The sequence below is a fragment of the Meriones unguiculatus genome (genome assembly GCF_030254825.1).
Source record: "Meriones unguiculatus strain TT.TT164.6M chromosome 13 unlocalized genomic scaffold, Bangor_MerUng_6.1 Chr13_unordered_Scaffold_39, whole genome shotgun sequence".
Lineage (NCBI taxonomy): Eukaryota > Metazoa > Chordata > Mammalia > Rodentia > Muridae > Meriones > Meriones unguiculatus.
This window is the reverse complement of record NW_026843648.1, coordinates 1,559,375-1,581,810: the sequence shown is the minus strand read 5'-3', so window position 1 is coordinate 1,581,810 and position 22,436 is coordinate 1,559,375. Positions and strand designations below refer to the sequence as shown.

General features: G+C 37.2%; 1 protein-coding gene across 1 annotated transcript; it reads right to left on the bottom strand.

Annotated features, from left to right (window-relative positions):
• Positions 1 to 6,410: 6,410 nt before the first annotated feature.
• LOC132651038 (zinc finger protein 120-like) lies at positions 6,411 to 11,164 on the bottom strand (the record flags this gene model as incomplete). Its single annotated transcript, XM_060376348.1, has 4 exons — positions 11,159 to 11,164; positions 8,911 to 9,037; positions 8,638 to 8,698; positions 6,411 to 7,110 (listed from the first exon to the last, which is right to left on the bottom strand). Coding segments are annotated over exons 1-4 (894 nt in total), but the record flags the coding sequence as incomplete, so codon positions are not given.
• Between the last annotated feature and the right edge of the window lie 11,272 nt (positions 11,165 to 22,436).

Genomic DNA, 22,436 nt, shown 5'->3' with positions numbered 1-22,436 from the left:
ACTTTCAATAGTAAATGGTGAATAAAAATATATTGTACAATAAACCAAAATATGAGCAGTATTTTTGTAAAACTCCTTCACTACAGAAGCCAATCAAAGCAAAACTCCTATCTAAAAATGTTAATCACATCCAATAAAAGACAAAAAATGAATTATCCCAAGCATCAAATAAAAAGAGGCAAAACCCACACACCATAACTACAAAATAAAGGGAAATAATAAACATTGTTCTTTGAAAACTCTGAACTCAGTTGTCCAATTCTCCAACAGAAGGACAGGAACTAACAGAATGGACTAGACAAAAAATGTCCATTCTTCTGCTTCATCTACTGAACACTCTTTACCATCCAGGTTAGATAGCATTTCTGTGTAAAAGGATGTAAGGAGACAGTAGAAGAATGTGGACCAAGATAGAAGTTTAGGGGAACTTTATTTTATACAGTTCGCACAAAAAATTCCTACAATTCTTGAGTCAATTTAAAAGAGAATATATACTGTACACACTGAATGAGGAGTTCTACCATTATCCATATGAAAACAACAGATGACTTGCGCAAGTCCAGCACACATATATACTCATGTTTACTGAAACACAGCTGACTGTGTGCTAAGATAGAATAGACTTGATTGTCCTGAATCACATCAGTGCAAAATATTATAATATTCAGTTTTTTTATTCATGGAAAACATATACATTTTTTTGAGATTTTAATATAATCACATTATTTCTCACATCTCTGTCCTCCCTACAAAATCTCCCATACACCCCTCTTTTGGCTCTTTCAATTTCAAGTCTTGTGTTGCCAATAACTCCTATTACATGTATCACACATTATATATGCGTGTGTGTGCATGTATGTGAGAGAGAACATTTAACATTTCAAGAAAGTCAATCATTTTACTTTGAAATTGTGGACGAACTAAAAACGTATCATCAAAAATTGTGACCTTAGCTAGACACAGAAATCAAACATTGTCTGACTTCACTCCTAATTGGGCTATAAGCAGTCAGTACCCTGAAATAAGAATTGAATGGCCAGTATTAGAGCCTGAACATCAGGGTGTAGTGGCATGACTTGTCAAAGAACACATTTCAGTGACAAGAGGAATAATTTAAAGAAATACTTCAGGGTGCATGCATAGGAGCTATTACTAATAGCTTACATTGTTTACTTGAGAAATATTCTGTGTATATTTTTTAAATCTCAATAACCAAAATGTTTTAATTACTGTGTAAGAGATATTAATTTTTTATATATAATTTATTCTTCCATCAATTTCCTTTTATTTTCACCCTCCTGAGTTTTGAGTAATCATTCTTTGCTTCTTTGAAAATTCAAGCCACTTTTTCATAAACTATTTTTACACACTTAACATCAAAATTTGAATTGTAAAATATTTTACAATATTATAATACTAGGAATATATGACAAACCACTGAATTTTATCAAGGGTATTTATTATATATAGTATTACAGGAAAAAGGAAAATGAGTAGAGATGAAATACTATTCTTTCTAGTTGTTTTTAAGAGACTGTTGCCTGAGTCCAGCCATCTCAGGAAAAAAAAATCCTCCTTTTTTTCTTTTTTATTGATTATTATAATTTATTCACTTTATTTTCTGGCTGTAAGCCCCACCCTCATCTTCAACCAGTTACAACCTACCTTCCTCTTCTCCCGCTATGCCCCTCTCCTAGTCCACAATAGGGAAAGTCCTTCTTCCCACTATCTTATCCTAGCCTATCTTATCAAGTCTTACCAAGAATGGTTGAACCTTCTTCCTTTGTGGCCTGGCAAGGCTGAACCTTCCAGGAGTAGCTGATCAAGGAGCCTGTCACTGAGTTCATGTCAGAGACAGCCCCTGTTACTCTTAATAGGGAACTCACATGGAAACTGAGATACTTATGAGCTACATCTGAGCAGGGGTTCTAGGTGTTCTTCATGCATGGTCCTTGGTTGGAACAGGACCCCCTAGGCCCATATTTTTTGGCTCAATTGGCCTCCTTGTTGAGGGCCTCTCCCATCCAGGCCTTTTTAGCTCCTGAATCTTCCATATTAATCCATGCTTTCTGCACAAAATTTGGGTATGAGTCTAAGAATCTCCTTCAATACCCTGCTATGTAGATTCTTTCAGAGGCCCTCTGTGGTAGTTTCCTGCCCTGTTTCCTATCTTCCCCCATTACAGATGTCTATCCCATTTGCCCTTCTGAATGAAGATTAAGCATCTTCCTTAGGGTTCTTTCTGTTGTTTAGATCCTTTAAGACTCTAGATTTTAGTATTTTATTCCTATATTATATGACTAATATGCACATATGAGTGAGTATATACCATGAGCGTATTTCTGCTTCTGGATACCTCACTCAGAGTGATCTTTTCTGGTTGCATCCATTTGCCTCCTTATTTCCTTCTTTTTAATTGCTGAATAGTATTGCATTGTATAAATGTGCCACAATTTCTCTGTCTATCGGTTTGGGGACATCTAAGTTGTTTCCAAATTCTGGCTATTGTCGATAATGCTGTTATGAGTATAGTTGACCAAATGTCCTTGTTGTATGGTTGATAATCTTCTGAGTATATGCCCAGGGTTGGTATAAATGAATATTCTAATAGCACTATTCATAATTTTCTGAGAAAGCACCAGATTGATTACCAAAGTGGTTGTACAAGTTTATATTCCTACCAGCAATGGAGAAGGGTTCCCTTTTCTCCACATCCATTCCAGCTTGTGTTGCAGATGATGTGATATAACACTAAAAAATTCAACCAGGGAACTCCTACAGCTGATAAACAACTTCAGCAAAATGACTGGATACGGAATTAAATTTAAAAATTCTGAAGCCCTCCTTTATACAAAAGACAAATGGGCTCAGAAAGAAATTAGGGAAACAAAACCCCTTTACAAAAGCCACAAATAACATAAAGTACCTTGGTGTGACTCTAATCAAGCAAGTGAATGACTTGTATGAAAAAAAAAGAACTTCAGGAAGATATCAGAAGATCTCCCATACTCCAGGATTGGAGGATTAACATAGTAAAAATGGCCACTCTACCAAAAGAAATCTAAAGACTCAATGCAATTCCAATCAAAATACCAGCACAACTCATTACAGGCCTTCAAAGAACAATTCTCAGTTTCATATGGAAAAACAAAAAAACCAGAATTGATTTAAAAAAAAAATGCCTGCACAATAAATATTTTCTGGAGATATCTTCATCCAAGATCTCAAGTAGTACTATAGGGCAACAGTAATAAAAAATGGCATGGTACTGGCAACTGTACTTTAAATCTTAAAGGAGTGTGCATCTACTCATTAATCATTTTTATTAAATCATATCAGGAAGCTGAGGGGAAAAAACAAATATAGAGGAATCAACTGCTGTCTTAGTTTTAGACCCAGTTTGAGGGTGCCCAGACAGCCAATGCTACCTTGGGCTATTGTTTCAGCTCATCAACCTTAAAACATCCATGGCTTTACTATTAATAGTGTACTTTTCTTAAATTTAAATTGTTCTCTAAGAGTTTTTACAACAGAGCCGTTAGCAAAAACATCTTCCCTGACCTTATTAAACAATCTATTTTTTCCAAATTCTTTCTAAGTATAATGGTCATTGCTAACAATCTACATCTATAGCTCATTTCAAGGGCAATGCTTAATTCATTAAACTGCTCCCGTAAACATGTGAAAAGAGATCAAGCATTGTTAATTTTAAATGCCAGTGATATTGCCCAGTGATGAGATAGAAGCTTTCTTAAAGTTTTCATACAACTCATGTTATAAGGAATATGGGCATCACAAAGGCAACAAGCAGAGATATGCTACATAAGAACACAAAGTCATCAGGAAAATTAGTTCTTGGGATTATGCTTCTCCAAGAGAAACTCATCATGATTATGCTAACAAGGGAGCCACATTCCATGAGTTCTATCGCTGTTCTGCTGTTGCTCCTGCATGGTGCTTGACAGAACCAGGTAGCCCAAATAATTTGCCTATATGTGGGTGAGGGGGGGTAAGGTTATCCCAGGCCCTGGGAAGGAGAATTCAGGGTATTGCATGGGCTGTACTAGCCTGGACGGACAGATAACATGGAAGGACTGAAGGATTTCTGAGAGAAAATGGCAGGTAGGTTTGATTTGATATGTTAACTAGGAAACTCTGCCATTAGTTTCAGGTTTGAATCCTACTTCTATGGTAACATAAACTTCAGAGAGAGAATCATGGTCTCCATTGCATAATGATCTTCAACTGAGCTCACAGGGAAGAAAGGTGACAAAGACAAAGATTCTGTTTTTCTTTTCTTTCTATATATCGTCTTTCTTTTCTTTGAGGGAGGGCAGTTAACCAAACTAGACTCAAATTTTTGCTGTTTTGCTTTGTTTTCCTTACTATATGTTATTTTATTAATTGTTTTTATTTTTCACAATTTATTCATTATATATGCTGATTGAAGGTCACTCCCTCAACTCCTACTGGTCCCTCCCTCCACCTTCCCCCATCCCCTTCCCGTAGACTACTCAAAAGGAGAGTCCCTCTCCCCTGCCATTCACCCTTACATTATCAGAACAGTACTCAGCTATTAAAAACAGAAAAATAAAATTTCTGCTTGTATTTATTTTCCATGGGTCACTGTACTCACCTTAGAAGATTTCATACCATGAAGCTTGCCTGCAACCTTACCTTGAACTAAACACTAAGTATAACTCATTTTAATGAGTCCCATCCCAAGATACTGTTTGATTGACCATCTCAAATCCAGAAACATGTGAAATTTGAAATGCTATGCAGTCTGAAATATTTTATCACAGGCATTTCAGAGAATGTGATTCTCTTGCTGCCTGGAGGGCTGTTTCCCACCAGCCCAGGAAGGCATGAGGGGCAGAAGATGAGTAGTATAAAGCTTGGAAAGCTCACGAGCATAACAGTGGTTAGCCACTCTGGGAGCCACCTCAGAAAGTAAGTTCAACTTTAATTCCAGAAAACAGAACACAGTTGCTTATATTCCTTGGGGAGTACCTGGGATGCTCCAAGCATAGGTGTAGATAATTGTTTAATACTAGGAAATTCAGGAATGCTAGATTTGCATTAAACAGCACATTCCTATTATATGAATAAGAAGAACAAGAACACAGAACCAAATTATCCTATATTTGAAGGGAGGGGAGAGTTATCAGGGATCTGTGTCAAAGGCCATCTATCAAATTTGATTGGTGGTTTCCATGTCTAAAGATACTCTCCAGATGAAGTCAGGCAGAGAAAACGCACCATTGACATGGTTACCCATCTAGGCCAGAAGCAGAGTCATACATGGAAAAGAAAGCCTCCTCCCTCATATCTCAAAATTCAGTGTGGGTTGTGATGATTTTCAATAGAACCCCTGGAACAATAGGTATGTGTACACAAAGAAACTTCTACAGGCTACCACTGTTGTGTTACTCTCAGAGAACTTCCTGGCTGGTGTTAGTTCACCATTCCCTACATATTCATCCACTGGATTAAAAGTTTTTTGTGTAAAGTGAGGCAATTGAAAACAGTAAATGTTGAGAATCAGGATTATCAATAAGTCTTCCATAAACACCTTATTATATAATACTGTTGCATTTAATTGATATTTACCATTCATTGTATTCTTTTTAAAAATAAGTTTATTTACTTTAAATTCCAATCATAGTCCCCCTTCCTTCTCTCCCCCAGAACTACCCTCCTTTCCTATTGCCCTTATTCCCTTTCCCCTCCAGAAATGGGAGGTCATTTCCATTGAGCTAGTTTTTCAGTTCTGTTGGATCTCATTGGACCAAAGAACACAAAGGTCTTTCTACATTGCTTATAGTCACAGAATTCCTCTCCAGTAAGGTAATTTTGATGATGATGATGACTCTAGATTTGTGCAAGGCCTCACCATTTTAACACATTCATAAGTTCTCGCCAGTATGAATCCTTTCATGAAGATGAAAATTATACAAATGTGGAATAGTTTCGCCTTGTTAAAAGCACTCATAGGCTTTTTGTCCATTAGGATTTCTTTCATGAGTTTGAAATTGATTATGAAGTGCAAATGTTTATTCACATTGATTGCAGTCAGACAGCTTCTTTCCAGTATGTGTTCTTTTATTTATTAGGAGAAGTTATGTTCAAAGGCTTTGCCACATAGTTATATTCATATGGTTTCCCTGCACAATGTTTTGTTGTCTTAGGAGATGAATATTACATGCAAAGTCTTTATCACACTAATTACCCTCAACAGGCTTCTCTCCACTGTGTGTCTTTTCTTTATTGTGGATACCACACTGCTGTTCAAAGGCTTTATCATGTTGGGTATATTCATAAGGTTTCTTTATAATATGTGTTCTTTCATGGCTTATGAGATGACTTTTTTGTGGAAAGGCTTTACTGCACTGGTTACATTCATAAGGTTTCTCTCCAGTGTGTGTTCTTTTATGTCTTAAGAGAGTACTGTTTTCTGCAAAGGCTTTTCCACACTGGTTACATTCATAAGGTTTCTCTCCAGTGTGTGATCTTTTATGTCTTAAGAGAGTACTGTTTTCTGCAAAGGCTTTACCACACTGGTTACATTCATAAGGTTTCTCTCCAGTATGTGTTCTTTTATGGCTTATGAGATGACTTTTTTGTGGAAAGGCTTTACTGCACTGGTTACATTCATAAGGTTTCTCTCCAGTGTGTGTTCTTTTATGGATTAAGAGATGACTGTTTTGTGCAAAGGCTTTACCACACTGGTTACATTCATAAGGTTTCTCTCCAGTGTGTGTTCTTTTATGGTTTAAGAGAGTACTGTTTTTTGCAAAGGCTTTACCACACTGGTTACATTCATAAGGTTTCTCTCCAGTGTGTGTTCTTTTATGGCTTAAGAGAGTACTGTTTTCTGCAAAGGCTTTACCACACTGGTTACATTCATAAGGTTTCTCTCCAGTGTGTGTTCTTTTATGGCTTAAGAGAGTACTGTTTTCTGCAAAGGCTTTACCACACTGGTTACATTCATAAGGTTTCTCTCCAGTGTGTGTTCTTTTATGTCTTAAGAGAGTACTGTTTTCTGCAAAGGCTTTACCACACTGGTTACATTCATAAGGTTTCTCTCCAGTATGTGTTCTTCTATGGCTTATGAGATGACTCTTTTGTGCAAACACTTTACCACATTGATTACATTTGAAAGGCTTCTCTCCAGTGTGTGCTCTTTTATGCCTTATGAGATCAGTGGTATAGGAGAAGACTTTACCACATACAGTGCATTTAGAAGGTTTCTCTCCAGTACGACTGCTTGCATGCCTGCACAGATAATTACCACATGTGAAAGATTTACCACAATCAGTGCTTTACACTAATAAATATATTTATCTATATTAATTAATTTCATAATTTGATCTAATGGTAAAGGAGAATCAAATTTTAAAGTTTTATCATGTTATTTACATTAATGGTTTTTCCCTTCATTATGGGTATTTTTGAAGATCTCTGTGATGGTAAGAGCATTTGTTACGTGGTTCACTTTTATAGCTTCATTTTTCTATAAGAGTTATATATATATATATATATATATATATATATACATATATATATTATTGTAAGTATACAGACCTTTACCACAGCAATCCCATTTGCATTGTTTTTACTGTATGAATGACACTTCCTTTGCAAAGTGAGCCACGAGAAGCAGAAGAAGTTCCAAATTCTTAGTATTCATAGGTATTTTCAGCAGTATTAGTTGCTGATGAATTCTCAGTGAAGTTGCAAAACCAATTAATAGTAACCATTTATCGCATTCAGAAAATCTACTCAAAGTGGGGACTACTACAAAATTAATTGTTCCTGGAGAAAGACAGGTACACTGCTTCTTTCAATATTCCTCTGCTCATGTGCCTTACAAACATTGTGACATATGATATACCTATTTAAATTACAAGAATAATAAAGGATTCCCTCACTGAATTAACACAGTTTGTTTTTTGTTCATTATAGACATGTCATATAGGGATGAAGGTTTCTCCACAACAATATTCTTGACTCTCATAAGCTGCTCCTTTCACTAAACTTTACAATATGACTGCATGAATATGAGTAACAGTGGTTGTTATTAGAAAGTTTTGGACACATACTGATCACCTATTCAATATGTATACCTCTTACAATATCTGAGTAGATAAAATGAGACTAAACAGATTGGCAGTTCAACTCAGTAGCTGTAATGTCTATATGATTTAAATGGTATTTTCTGTTACAACATTATTTTATTTTCTTCTATCTTAAGGAATGCCTTGCAAACACAAATCAGATACCTGACATTGAGGTGAATGGAATTGTGAGATTATACTTAAAGCAGTGCTGGTTTTACACTGTTGCTTTTCTTTAAAACCTCTAGGACACAGCCAGGTGTGCTGCTACGTGCCTTTAATCCATGCATTCATGGAGGCAGAAACAGGCAGATATGTGTGATTTCGAGGTCAGGCTGGTCTAACAAGCAAGTCTAAGAAAGTCACAGATACCCAGAAAAAATTCTATCTCAAAAACAGAAAATAAAAAGCAGCCAATAAACAAAAACAAACAAACAAACAAACAAAAAAACACCAAACTTCCAGGACACATTAAAATTTAAGATTTATATCTGTATCAACATGCACATAAAGTTACCTTTTATTACTTGTAGAACTTTGAAAATGTTCTTCAATATTATGGTCATCCCAATTGTAGCCTAAAATATAGTACCAGAAAATATATATTATTGGAAATAGCATGTTATTATTAAGGCAAAACTTAAATCACTATCTTCTGTGACCCTTAGAACCATGCCTGTTTTATTTACCTCATTCCTCCTCATTCTCAATTGGAATTACAGAAGAGGATCAATAACAAAGTAAGAGTTGTCTTTTTATTTTAAAAGTGAAAGAAAAATTGCAGTCTTACCTATAGCAGTGAGGTTTTCACAGGTCTCTAGCATCACAACCTTGTAGAGTTGCTTCTGGGAAGGTTCCAGCAAGGCCCACTCTTCTTGGCTGAATTTCACATGGACATCATTAAAGGTCACTGAATTCTAAAATATACCATACATTTGTAAAAAAGAAAGACTGGCAACAATATAAATTTATATTTCATTGGCAATATAATCATATAATTCTAATGCTTCTTCCATTTATGTTCTGACACAGAAGTGCTAATGTTAGACAGTTGGGTGCTGTGCATCAGGTAAAGGATGGGAGAAGAAAAAGCCTAAAGGTTAGATTGTAAAGGAAAAAAAGGCTTGCTTTGAAAACCTGTGTTAAAGGTTTTGTATTGGTTTGTAAGACATGAATATGAAGTAGCCATTAGTTGGGTTCTTGAGTGATCTATGAATCATCTTCAGTTACTTGGGTGAGTAGGTCAGGACACTTTCATGAGACAGGTGGAAGGAAAAAACACAGGCATAATATTTTATCTAGCAACAAATGATATGTGGCTATCACGTGACAGTGAACAGATGGGTGGTGTCAGTCAAAAGACAACATGGCACTGGATATCATGTTTTGACCAGGGATCAGAGATATGGCATACCAGTATATGAAAATGGGGGCTCATATATTTGTGGAAGGGAAATTGTACTACAGTGAACAGATGGATAAAAATAATGTGAGTGGCAAGCAACAATAATCATAGCTGATAACATCATATTTCTGAGTTCCCAGACAAAAGAAAAGGCATAGAACACATGATTATTCTTTGATCATTGTTTTGTTTATTCTCCTTTCTAAATCATGTATAGTCTACAGTTTAAAAATAAAGATTAAAACTTTTCTATTAAAACATAAGTGTTAATGTTATCACTAAGTCATTTTAGAAGAAAACTGAATAATGAAGTTTAACTATGTCATATCTGAACTCTTTTGAATAGGATATAGCTTTTGAATAGTCATGGTAATTAATGTGGACAAAGACAGAGAGAAGAGAGCGAAATAGAAAGAGAGAGACAGAGACACACAGAGAAATTAAGAGATGAGCAGTACTAAGTACACATCAGAGAAATTTATGAACAGTTACTAACTACAAAAATTATGGACAAGCTGGGTGTATTCTATTATGCCTTAATTCCATCACTCAGGAGGCAGATGCAGGTGTATCTTATTGAATTGGATGCCAGCATGATCTATGCAAAAAGTTCCAGGACAGCTAGACCTATATAGTAAGACAGAGCCTCCCCTAAAAGTCAATCAAACAAACATAAAAGATTGAAAGAACTCAGAGGTCTTAACTGAAGCTTGTACAAGAAATTATACATCCACTCCAGTTGTGCATTCCTTTTCCAGAAATCTGCACTGCCCCAGCTTAAACTTTAACTCTAATAACATCTTACTAAAAGGGAATGCATGTTTAAACAGCTAAAAATAGAAAAATGAAAATATTAGCAATGTCAATGCTGATCATAAATAAGCAACATAAGGTAGAAGAGATGGCTCAGCAGTGAGGAGCTCTTGCTACTCTTCCAAATAAATGGGCTCAATTGTCATTGTTTACCTGGAACCCACTACTATCAGTTCATGAGTTCTGAACACATCTTCAGACTATAGTGAAGATCAGGCACACAAGAGATGCATATTCATGCATACAATCAAAATACTCATATTCAGTAAAAATTAAAAACAGATCCCAGCTGGAAGGGCTGAACTCACACTGTGTCTGATCAGCAGGGTAGCAGAGACTGCACAGTGACCAATAGTTGGAACTGTAAGCCTCCAAACACCACTGACTGTATTTACCAGGTGAGATGAGAAAAGCAGTTGGGTTCAACCTCAGAGCACTCAGCTAATCCCTTGAAAATTTCTTGGGATGTTTTAGCAGGAATAAGGTTTTCAAGCAAATAGACCCAAGAAGCAAGCAGGAGTAACCATTCTAATATCTAATAAAACAGACTTTCACCAAAAATTAATTGAAAGAGATGAGAAAGGGGTAATCCAAGATGGCGGTGCTGGGATGACACTGTCTGAGGAGCAGGGCAGCAATATTGGTACAGTGACTAAGAGGCTGAACTCTGGAACCTAAAACAAAAGCAATTGTGTTTCTCAGGTGAGAGGAAACTCCACGGAGTGGGAATAAGTTGGGTCTACTCTCAGGTCACCCAGCAAGAACCCAGAAGAAACCCCAGGTCACACAGTCACTGGGTCACTTGACCAGAAGCACACACTTGCATGTCCTGATCACCTTCCCAGGCTGAACTGTGTACCCCAGGGCACAAGAGACTGGGAGTCCCAGTCTTGAGAAAACCCCAGAGAAGGAAGCAAGTAGGGCTGACCTCAGGTCAACCAGTCTATCCCTGGAAAAGGTCCTGCAGACCTGCAGGCACAAAGCAGCCAGCCCTGAGTGGGACTCCAGCTGCCCACCCTACAACTAACTCTCCATCACAGACAGAACTGTGTACCCCAGGGCACTAGAGGCTGGGTTTTCCTGTTGGAAGAAAACCCCACAGGGAGGGAAACAGCAGGTCCCAGCTTAGAGTACTCAGCTGACCCCCCACCACCACTAACACCACACATATGGGAATGTTCTCAGAAAAAGTTCTCAGTTTCCTGTCCAGTCACCAGCTTGGAGCCACCACTCACAAGCAAGTGCCTACTCACTCCACACGCCCCCTCCCTAACAGTACAGACTGGGTTTTTCTGTTGAGAAAAAACCCAAAGGTGGTGGAAATATCTGGCCCTACCTCAGGACACCTAGCTCTAGAAAAGTTTCTGGTTATCCACAGGCTCCAGGCTCTAGCCTCCTGCTGCACACATGAGAGTAGTGCTCATATGCCACTGATTACCACTTGGGTACTGGGGCAGAGAGCCCCAAACTCAGACCTCCAGAAGCCTGGGTTCCCTAAGATCAACCCCCAAATACTGCTCCAAGGGACAATGAGTTTTCCCTAATTAAACTGACCAAACCACAAGGCACCCAGGTTACAGCAGCAGCTCACTAAATTTACAGCAAGAGGGAAGCTGTCTCCAGGACTTCTCTGGATGAGAGGGTAGTTCCCTTTACTAATGAATACCACAATTACTACTCAGGTCTGCATGCCTGAGATGAGCTGTGGCAATTCCTGAAAAACACCTGCCATTCAGTGACCATACCTAAAAAACGGAGGAGAGCTACTTTGGGAAAAAATCATCTTCCTGCCAAGGTGATTCCACCCACCACAGGATCCCAGGAAGTACCAGAAACTAACCCCCATCACCTAAGATAGCCTAATGGGTAGAGGCTAGCATAAAAGCTCAACCAACAAAAGACAGAGCAATATGGCATCCCTAGAACAAGTTATCCAGGAGCAAGCAGCCCTGGAGCAAGCAGCCCTGGATAACCCAGCGTAAATGAAATTCAAGAAGATGACCTTACATCTGTGCTTATGAACAGGATAATAGAGGAAACAAATAAACTTCGTAAAGACCTAGATGCAGATAAAGTCAAACAGAATATTGCCATTTGCAAAGAAATAGAAGAAGATAAAGACAAAGTGATTGTGGCCATCCTTAAAGAAATACAGGAAGTTGCAGCCAAACAATCTGTGGCCTTTAGAGAGGAAATACTTAAATCCCTGAAAGAAATTAAAGAAACAGAGGATTGTTCTAACAAACAGCTGAAGGGATTGAAGGAAACTAGTCAGAGAGGTGAAGGAAATCAATAAAATGGCTCAAGATCTGATGATAGAATTGGAAAAATTAAAGAAAACACAAATGGAGGAGATTGTGGAGAGAAAGAACTTAGGGAAGAAAACAGGAACTACAGAGTTAAGCATAATGAATAGACTATGAGAGGGAAGAAAGAATCTCAGGTGCGGAAGACACAATGGAAGAAATAGATGTAGCTATCAAAGAAAATGTTAAATCTAAAAAATTCCTGACATAGACCATCCAAGACAACATGAAAAGCAAAACCTAAAAATAATAGGAATAGAGGAAAAAGAAGATTCCCTCCTCCAAGGCCCAGAAAATATTTTCAACAAAATCATAGAAGAAAATTTCCCCAACTTAAAAGAGAGGTTTATAAGAATATAAGAGGCCTACAGAACACCCAATAAATTAGACCAAAATAGAAAATCCTCCCACCACATAATAAATGGTAAGTATACAGAACAAAGAAAAAATGCTAAAAGCTGCAAAGGAAAAAGGCCAAGTAACATATAATGGCAAACCCATTAGAATCACACCTGATTTCTCAACAGAGACTATGAAAGCCAGAAGGGCCTGAACAGATATCATGCAGACCCTAAGAGAACACAGATGACTGTCCAGGCTACTATACCCAGCAAAAGTCTCATTCATCATAGATGGAGCAAACAAGATATTTAATGACAAAAACAAATTTAAACAATACCTATGCACAAATCCAGAGGTACAGAAGCTCCTAGAAGGAAACCTACAACCCAGGAAAGCTAACTACATTCAGGAAAACACAGGAAATAAATAATGTCACTACAGCAAAACTAAAAGTAACCAAGCACACAAACACACTACCACAAGCAACATCAAAATAAATGGATCTAATAGCCACTGGTCATTAATTTCCCTCAACATCAATGGACTTAACACTCCAATAAAGACACAGACTAACAGAATGGATATGTAAACAAGACCCAACAATCTGTTGCATTCAAGAAACACATCTAAGACACAAAGATAGACATTGCCTGAGAGTAAAGAGCTGGAAGGAGGGTCCACGCAAATGGACCCAAGAAACATGCAGGAGTTACCATTCTAATGTCTAATAAAATAGACTTTAAGTATATAGAATCCATCAATGTAATCCACCATATAAACAAATTGAAAAAAAAAAAAAAAAACAACAGAGGATCATTTTCTTAAATGGTGAAAAAACATTTGACAATATCCAACAGTTATTCTTGTTTAAAGTCTTGGAGAGACTGGGGACAAAGGCACATATCTAAAAATAGTAAAGACAGTGTAAAGAAACCCCATAGCTAACATCAAACTAAATGAAAAGAAAGTTAAATCAATTCCACTGAACTCGGGGACAAGACACGGCTACACACTCTCTCTCAATCTCTTCAATACAGTACTCAAAGTCCTATCTAGGACAATAAGACAACTAAAGGAGATCAAGGGGACACAAATTGTTAAGGAAGAAATCAAATATCACTATTCACAGATATGACAGTATACAAAAATGACCCCAAAAATTCTACTGTAGTGAACTCCTACAGTTGAAAAACACTTCAGCAAAGTGGCTGGATATAAAGTTAACTCAGAAAAAAATCAGTAGCACTCCTGTATACAAATGACAAATGGACTGATAAAGAATTAGGAAAATAACACCCTTCACAATAGCCAGGAAAAAAAATATATTTTGATGTTATCCTCAACAAGCCAGTGAAAAACCTCTATGAAAAACAAAACAAAACAACTTCAAGTCTGTGAAGAAAGAAACTGAAAAAGATACCAGAAGATAGAAATATCTCTCATGCTCATGGATTAGTAGGATCAACATAGTAAAAATTGCCATCCTATCAAAAACAATCTACAGATTCAATGATATTCCCATCAAAATATCAACACAATTCCTTAAGGAACTTGAAAAAAACAATTCTCAGCTTCATATGGAAAAATAAACAAGCCAGAATAGCTAAAACAATCCTGTACAATAGGAGATCTTCAGTAGGTATAACCATCCCTGATCTCAAGCTCTACTATAAATTAATAGTAATAAAAACTGCATGGTACTGGAATAAAAACAGAATGGTGGGTCAATGGAATTGAAGTGAAAACCCATAAATAAACCCATACACCTATGGACACTTGATTTTTGATGAAGAAGTCAAAACCATGCAATGGAAAAAGGACAGCATCTTCAACAAATGGTGCTGTTCTAGCTGGATGTCTACATCTGGAAAAATGAAACTAGATCCATATTTATCACCCTGCACTAAACTGCAGTCCAAGTTGTTCGAAGACCTCAACATAAAACCAGATACACTAAATCTCTTAGAAGAAAAAGTGGGAAAGATCCTCGATGTCATTGGCATAGAAGGTAATTTCCTCAACAGAACACCAAGAACACTTGCTCTAAGATCAAGAATTAATGAATAGGATCTCGTGAAACAAAAAGCTTCTATGAAGCAAAGAACTTTGTCAATAGAACAAAATGACAGCCTACAGCCTGACAAAAGATCTTCACCAACCCTACATACAACAGAGAGGGCTAATAAACAAGATATATAAAAAGATCAAGAAATTTAACTCCAGCAATCCAAATAATCCACTTTAAATCTGGGGTACAGAACTAAACAGAGAATTCTCCACAGAGGAATATCAAATGGTGGAGATTAAATGCTCAATATCTGTAGTCATCATAGAAATGCAAATGACATTCCATCTTAAACCCATCATGGATAATGTCAAAAGCTGAAGTGACAGCAAGCTAGTGAGAATGTGGAGAAAGAGGAACACTCCTGCATTGCTAGTAGGAGTGCAAACTTATACAACCACTTTAGAAATCCATCTGATGCTTTCTCAGACAGTTGAAAATAGTGTTACTTCAAGACCCAGCTCTACCATTCCTGGGAGTATATGAAAAAGATGCTCCACCATTCAACAAAGATATTTGCTCAACTATGTTCATAGCATCTATATTTATAATAGCCAGAATAGTGAAACAAACTACATGTCTCTCAACTGAACCACTGTTTTACAGAAATTGTGGTGCTTTTACACAATGGAATGCTATTTGGGTATTTAAAAAAAAGGAAACCATGAAATTTTCAGGCAAATATATGGAACTACAAATGATCATCTTATGTGAGTTATTCCAAAACCAGAAAGACATGCATGGTATGTACTCATTCATAAGTGGATAATGGCCATAATATAGGATAAACATACTACAATCCACAGACCTAAAGGAGCTAAATAAAAAGGAAGACCCTATGGAGGATGGTCGATTCATATTCAAAAGGGCAAATAGAATCTACACCAGAAGTGACTGAGGAGAGGGAACAGGATGAGAGCCTAACATACATATCCTTCATATCCTTCAAAAGACTACCCAGCAGGGGATCAAAGCAGAGGCTAATACTCACAGCCAAACTTTGGGTAAAACACAAAGAATCATAGAAAAGACTAGGGGGTAGAAAGTAGAAAGAGCCAGATATGGCAGGACTGCCATAAGAAGACCAACAAGGACAACAAATCTGGGCTCATGGGGACTTGCAGAGATTGATGGACCCACCAAAGGCCATGCATGAAGAGGAACCAGACCCCTGCTCAGTTATAGCTGATAGGCAGCTCAGTCTCATGTGGGATCCATAATAAGAAGAGTAGGGGCTGGCTCTGACATGGACTCCGTTACCTGCTCTTTGATCACTCCCCCCTGGTAGAGGGGGCATTGCTACACCACAAAGGAAGAGAATGCAGGCAGTCTTAGTGAGCCTTGATAGGCTGGGGTCAGATGGTAGGAGAGGAGGGCTCCCCCTATCTGAGAATTGGAAATGGGATCAGGGTGAAAGAGGAACAGAGGGGTGAAACCAAGAAGAGACTAGGGAGGGGGCTAAAATTGGGATGTTAAGTGGATAAATTATTTTTAAATTTTATTTATTTATTTATTACAGTTTATTCACTTTGTATACCCACTGTAGCCCCCTCCACCATCTCCTCCCTGTCCCAGCCATTCTCTTTCTCACCCTATGCCCCTTACATATTCTCCTGATAGCGGAGGAACTTGTCCCCTTCTGTCTGAACATAGCTTATCAGGTCTCATCAAGGATGGCTGTAGTATATTCCTCTGTGGCCTCACAAGAGTGCACCCCCCAGCAGGAGGTGTTCAAAGAGCTGAGTTCATGTCAGAGAATAAATTATAGAAAAACAAATTTAAATTAAAATGAGTTAAGTTTGAATAAAATAAATAAATAAAGTCTTAAAACACGAACACAACAGGTAGAAAGAATGTCATACACATGAAATTCAATAACTCAGAAAGCTCAGACACTGTTAGTGTCATGAATACATGCCATCCTAAGAAATTAGATATACTCTCTGCCAAACTTCAAAGGTAAGATGTGGATGAAGATCAGCACAACAACCTATGCTTACATATACAAAACAAAACAAAATGCTACATTCCAGGCTCAGCAGTCAATGTTTATGTTGATGTTGAGGCCAGGCATGTTGATCTAAATTTAAGACCAACACTAAACTGGAGTTAGATCTGTAAGTTCAAAACCTTTTTGGTCTACATACCAACTTTCAGGACAGCCAGGCTACAAAGAAACTTTTTTTTCAGTGTCAAAAACAGAAACATGATCTTCTCTGGGAGCTTTTTTGATTCAATCAAATAAGTTCTGACCAAGTTCACTATAAGCTTATTGTCATCCCATGACGAAAATGTAGTCTAACTTCAATGATCCTAAAATTCTGCCATAGCTCATACACTGTTCAAATGTTCACAGTCTCTTCTGATACACAGAGAATCTCTTGGGTGCCACATCTTGTAACATCAGAAGCAAGTTATATCATTCCAACATAGATGCACAGAATACCCCTTTCCAATTCTTGTAGAGAGGAATGTGTACATTTTTAGGGAAGAGTAGACCAAGGAAAGAAGATCAGCAAGGAAAACAACAAACCCTGATGCTGTTTGGAAAGGCTTAGATGGTCTTATCCCTGAAACATCTCATACATCCCCAAGATTGCTTACTTCCGCTGCCTATAGGCAGCACTATATGGTAGGTGTCTCCTAACTTAGGTATCTCAACATCTTGTAGTGTCAAGATGCAACTCAGGCTTCACCCTCACCACTTCACACAATAAACAGTTACAGTATCTTCCCTGGGGAGCTGACTCTGCCAAACACAGATGGCTGGCACAGTGTTGAACTAAAAACAAAAAGGAAGAATCTATTATCTTAAATTTTGCATTCTTCTTGTTTCCAGAATGTGCATAACATGAGTGAGACTGTCAAGTTGGATTTTAAGTAGGGATGGACAAAATGGGATGGATCTTGCCACACTTGGAACACATTTGGAGCAGGTTTTATATGAAGTTCTTTCCGGGTATTAGGAATCACTTAGCCTACTTCTTTGATTAATGGAAGAATTATCAGGAGGGAGTGTTAATTTAAGGACACAAACTTAGGCTTCAAATCCAGACCTAGGACATTCTCTTTGATGATGATCTCCTTAAAAATTCCAGTCTCTGTTTCAGCATGTGACTGCCATCTGAAACTACCTAGTGATGCTTTTCTCTACAAACCAAAGACTACATTTATTTCTGCTCCACTTGACTCTTTCTTCCACTGTGGTCCTGAAGGTCTCATTAATAATAACCATTCAACAGATTAAATGTTCTTCCTAAGAAATCCAGCCCATGCAGGGGGTGCATGTGTTCTGGTAGGTTGTATGCCACCTGATACCATCAGCCTTCCATCATGGCCTCTGAGATTCATCATTTATTCCCATCTGGGATTGCTCACTGGCCCACTGGGCCTAGGCCTCACTGGGTCTGTGTCTCACTAGGCCTATGTCTTGGTTGCAAGCCAACCAGGCATGGACTTTTACTTGAACCTCTGAGGTGAAAGTCCTTAGAGCAAGGCACAGCAGCTTATCCAAGAATGGTAACACTTTGGTATTGCCATAGGCTCTGGAATACCAAAGTTTCCACTACCACTGGTGATTTCATTTCAAAAGAACTAGCTACCTGTAATAGTCAATAGAAAATTCTTTCCACACCCCCATCTAGTGAAAATGGGTGTTGCCCTAAACTGTTCTAGCTGTCCCTGAGAGAAATGGAGCCACTGTTCTCCATCTGAAAGCTGAGCTCCAGGCCTCCGCTGAATGGAGAATGACAGAATGAAGCACATTCTAGAAATATGGAAATATCAATAAAGAAAGCAAAAACAAGCTGGCCATGGTGGTGCACACCTGTGATCCCAGAACTTGGGTAGGTAGAGGCAGAGTGACTTTGAGGCTAGCCTGGTCTATAAAGCAAGGCAAGGACAGCATATGCTACACAGAGAATCCCAGGCTCAAAAATCCAAAAGAAAATTATTTTTTTAAATGCAGAAATTTAGGGAATCCTGGAGTTCCCTATCACAAAACATCCAGGAATTCTGAGACATTATGAAAAGACAAAACATGTTGATAATCAGATTAACAGAAGGATGAGATCAAGGGTCCAGAAGATATTTTTAACAAAATCATACAAGAAAAATTTCTTCACCTAAAGAAGAAGATGTCTATCAAGGCACAAGAAGCATACAAAAATACCGAAGACACTGGACCAGAAAAGAAAGTCCTCTTACCAGAGAATAATAAAAACGCTAAATATACAGAACAAATAAAGAATATTAAAAGCTGTAATAGAAAAAAAAATCAAACAGGCCACACTAACCAATAAAACAGACAAACCAAAACAAACAAAAACCAACCAAGAAATAAACAAAGGCAGATCTATTGGAATTAATCCTGTGTTCTCAGTAAAGATGCTAGAGGTTGAAGGACATAGACAGTGTGCTTCTGACTCTAAAAAACTACAGAAGCCAAGAAAAATTACTAACTATGCCCAGAACCTTTCAATCATCAAATGGAGAAAATAAGATGTTGCATGTTAAGGTCAAATTTAAACAATATGTATCTATAAATACAGCCCCACACAAGGTGCTAAAACCACCACCACTTTCACCACCAAAATACCAAGATTAACAATCACTGTTCATTGATATCTCTTAATACCATTGACCCAAATTCACCAACGAAAAGACACAGGCTCACAAAATGGATGATAAAACAGAATCCACCCTTCTAAATACATCAAACACAGCTTCACATCAAGATAGATATTATCTCAAGGTAAAGTGTTGGAAAAGATATTCCAAATAAATGGACTAGAGTATCAAGCTTGTATAGCAATTTTAATATCTAACAAAACAGACTTCAAAAACAACTAAACACAAGATGGCAAAAGACATGATATATTAAAATAAAACAACCAGCAATAAAACATATCAATACTTAACATCTATGCCCCAAATATAAGAGCACCCAAGTTATAAAAGAAACCCTTCTGTAGCTTGCATCACATCCTGGTCCTCATAAACTGATAGGGGAAGGCTTCAATATATAACTATCATCAATGGACAGCTCCCCCTGACCAAACTGAACAGAGAAATGCTCCAGTTAACTAACATCAAAAAACTAAATATACCCAAATGATGTTTACAGAACATCCACCCAAGCACAAAAGATTGTTCCCTCTTCTCAGCAACACATATATTGTTCTCCAAAATTGATGATATACTTGAACAATGGAAGTCTCAAAAGATATAAGAAACTTGCAATAACCTTCTGCATCCCATCAGATCACTGAGGTTTAAAGCATCACATCACCAATAACAAAATCAATAGAAAGCTTACAAACTCATAGAAATTGAACAACTCTATTGAATAAAAAATGGATCAAAACTGAAATAAATAAAGAAATTAAAGACTTCCTAAAAGTCAATGAAATGAAGACACAACATATCAAAAGTCATAGTACACAACGGAATTGTTGACCAGAAGACAGTTCATACCACTAAGTACATTCAGAAAAAATAATCAGAAAGATCTCTTAGTAGCAACTTAACAGCACACCTAAATACTCTAGAAAAAAAAGAAGTAAACAAAACTAAAAGTAGATAGTGAGAAATTACTGAACTGTGTCTTCACTGGTAAAACCGAATGTTTCCACAGGAAAAGAAAGGTGGATCCTATCAAAATTGATAATGATTAGATTTGAATAGTAGAGATCTCCTGAATAAGCAGAGGTAACTGTTCATCAGATAGTGTGGTCATTCAGTCCAAACTAACTTAATAAAGACTATAGTTTTCTTCTCAAATAAAAAAGGATACTTTTGTCATTTCATATTTAAAAGAGTTAAGAGGTTTAAAATGTTTGAAGTAAATTCAAAGGTATAAACTGGTTTGAGTTGGAATAACTTGGAGTGAATATAACATACTTGAGCAGTGTGGTGATAGGCCATGCATTTAATCCCAGCAGAGACAAGCAGTTCTCTATTAATTAGTTGTTTTCTAAATTCAGCAGTTACAATCACAGGGTGTTGATTGTTCATAGCCTTAATCCCACCATTTGGGAGGCACATGTCTTTTACATACCACCTGGGAGGGAGAGGAAGGCACATAGGATTTACAGTGATTTTATTTAAAAGCTGCTTATAAAAGGCAGGCTGAAAATCAAAGTGAATGCCCTTTATTATCTAGAAATAAATACACTTTAAGGTATATTTGTAAACTTTCAAAGATTTTTTAAACTTTAATTGAGATATTATACTTTTCTATTTCCAAAAAATCATTTTGCCCTTTAAAAGATATAACATGCCTAAAAAGGTACAACCCTCATCCCTGAATTAGGGATGGGGCAAGGTTTTGATTTAATCTTTTCAGGAGAATAAAATCATCCAACTACAGAATATGTAGACCACTGGACACATGAAACTTCTGAAGAAAATGACAGATCACCAAAAAAATGTTAAAAGAGAAGGAGTAAACTGGCCAACTGGTATCACTCACCTTCATGTTATCTCTTCTGTCTTCTACAGACATAAGTGCAAATTGTCTTTATATGATTGCTAAAGAACAATCCAAAATCTCTATCTCATATCAGAAAAGCCACCTGGTAAGAAACAGAGGAAAACAGAAAAAATAAGGGATGATTCTATTGCCATGAATCTCATAATCTTCTGGCATGATGTGACTTTTGTACTTACCACAAACTTCAATCATCAAGAATGTGTACAGTGTTTGTGAAAGAATAAGGGGGTGAGAAAAAAAGCCAAAAAAATAAGCCTAAAATATAGCCAAGTTTACATGAAAAGACATAAGTAACCTCTAGCATGAAAAATTTGCATGGGACCAGAGATACCTTTGATTTTCTAATTAATACAAATTAAATAAACACAGATTTCACAACTGCTAGAAGACAAACTCAAAGTGACACCTAAACAGTTATATTTCTGACCATCCAGCTACTACTAACCTCATTTACAGAGAGTCCTTTTGCTTTAGAAGTCTCTTAAAAAATGGAGGTGATCATAAGCTGGGCTATGGCTTGCAGTCCCTCATGTCCCCTTGTGGGTTCAGGCACAGCCCAGCCATTGCAGACAAAATGATGGAGAATAATTTAGTTTCTGTTTCCTGCTGCATGATTTATGTCACAATATGTGGAATCTTTCCTATCCACTTATTTAAAACCAGGCACACATGACAAAGTTCTGCATCTCAGAAATTCCCTTTGTACCCTGGAATTGAATTTCCCCAAGTTATGCCATTGTGACTGGTGGTAGTTGAAAAGTTAAAGAAAAAAAAAAAACATAATCAAGTATTGCTGAAAGATTACCACCACCACTTCTTTTCTTCCAGTTTCAAAACGAGTTCCAAAATTTGTTACGCAAATCTCTATGTGGAATACAACATTCATCATTTC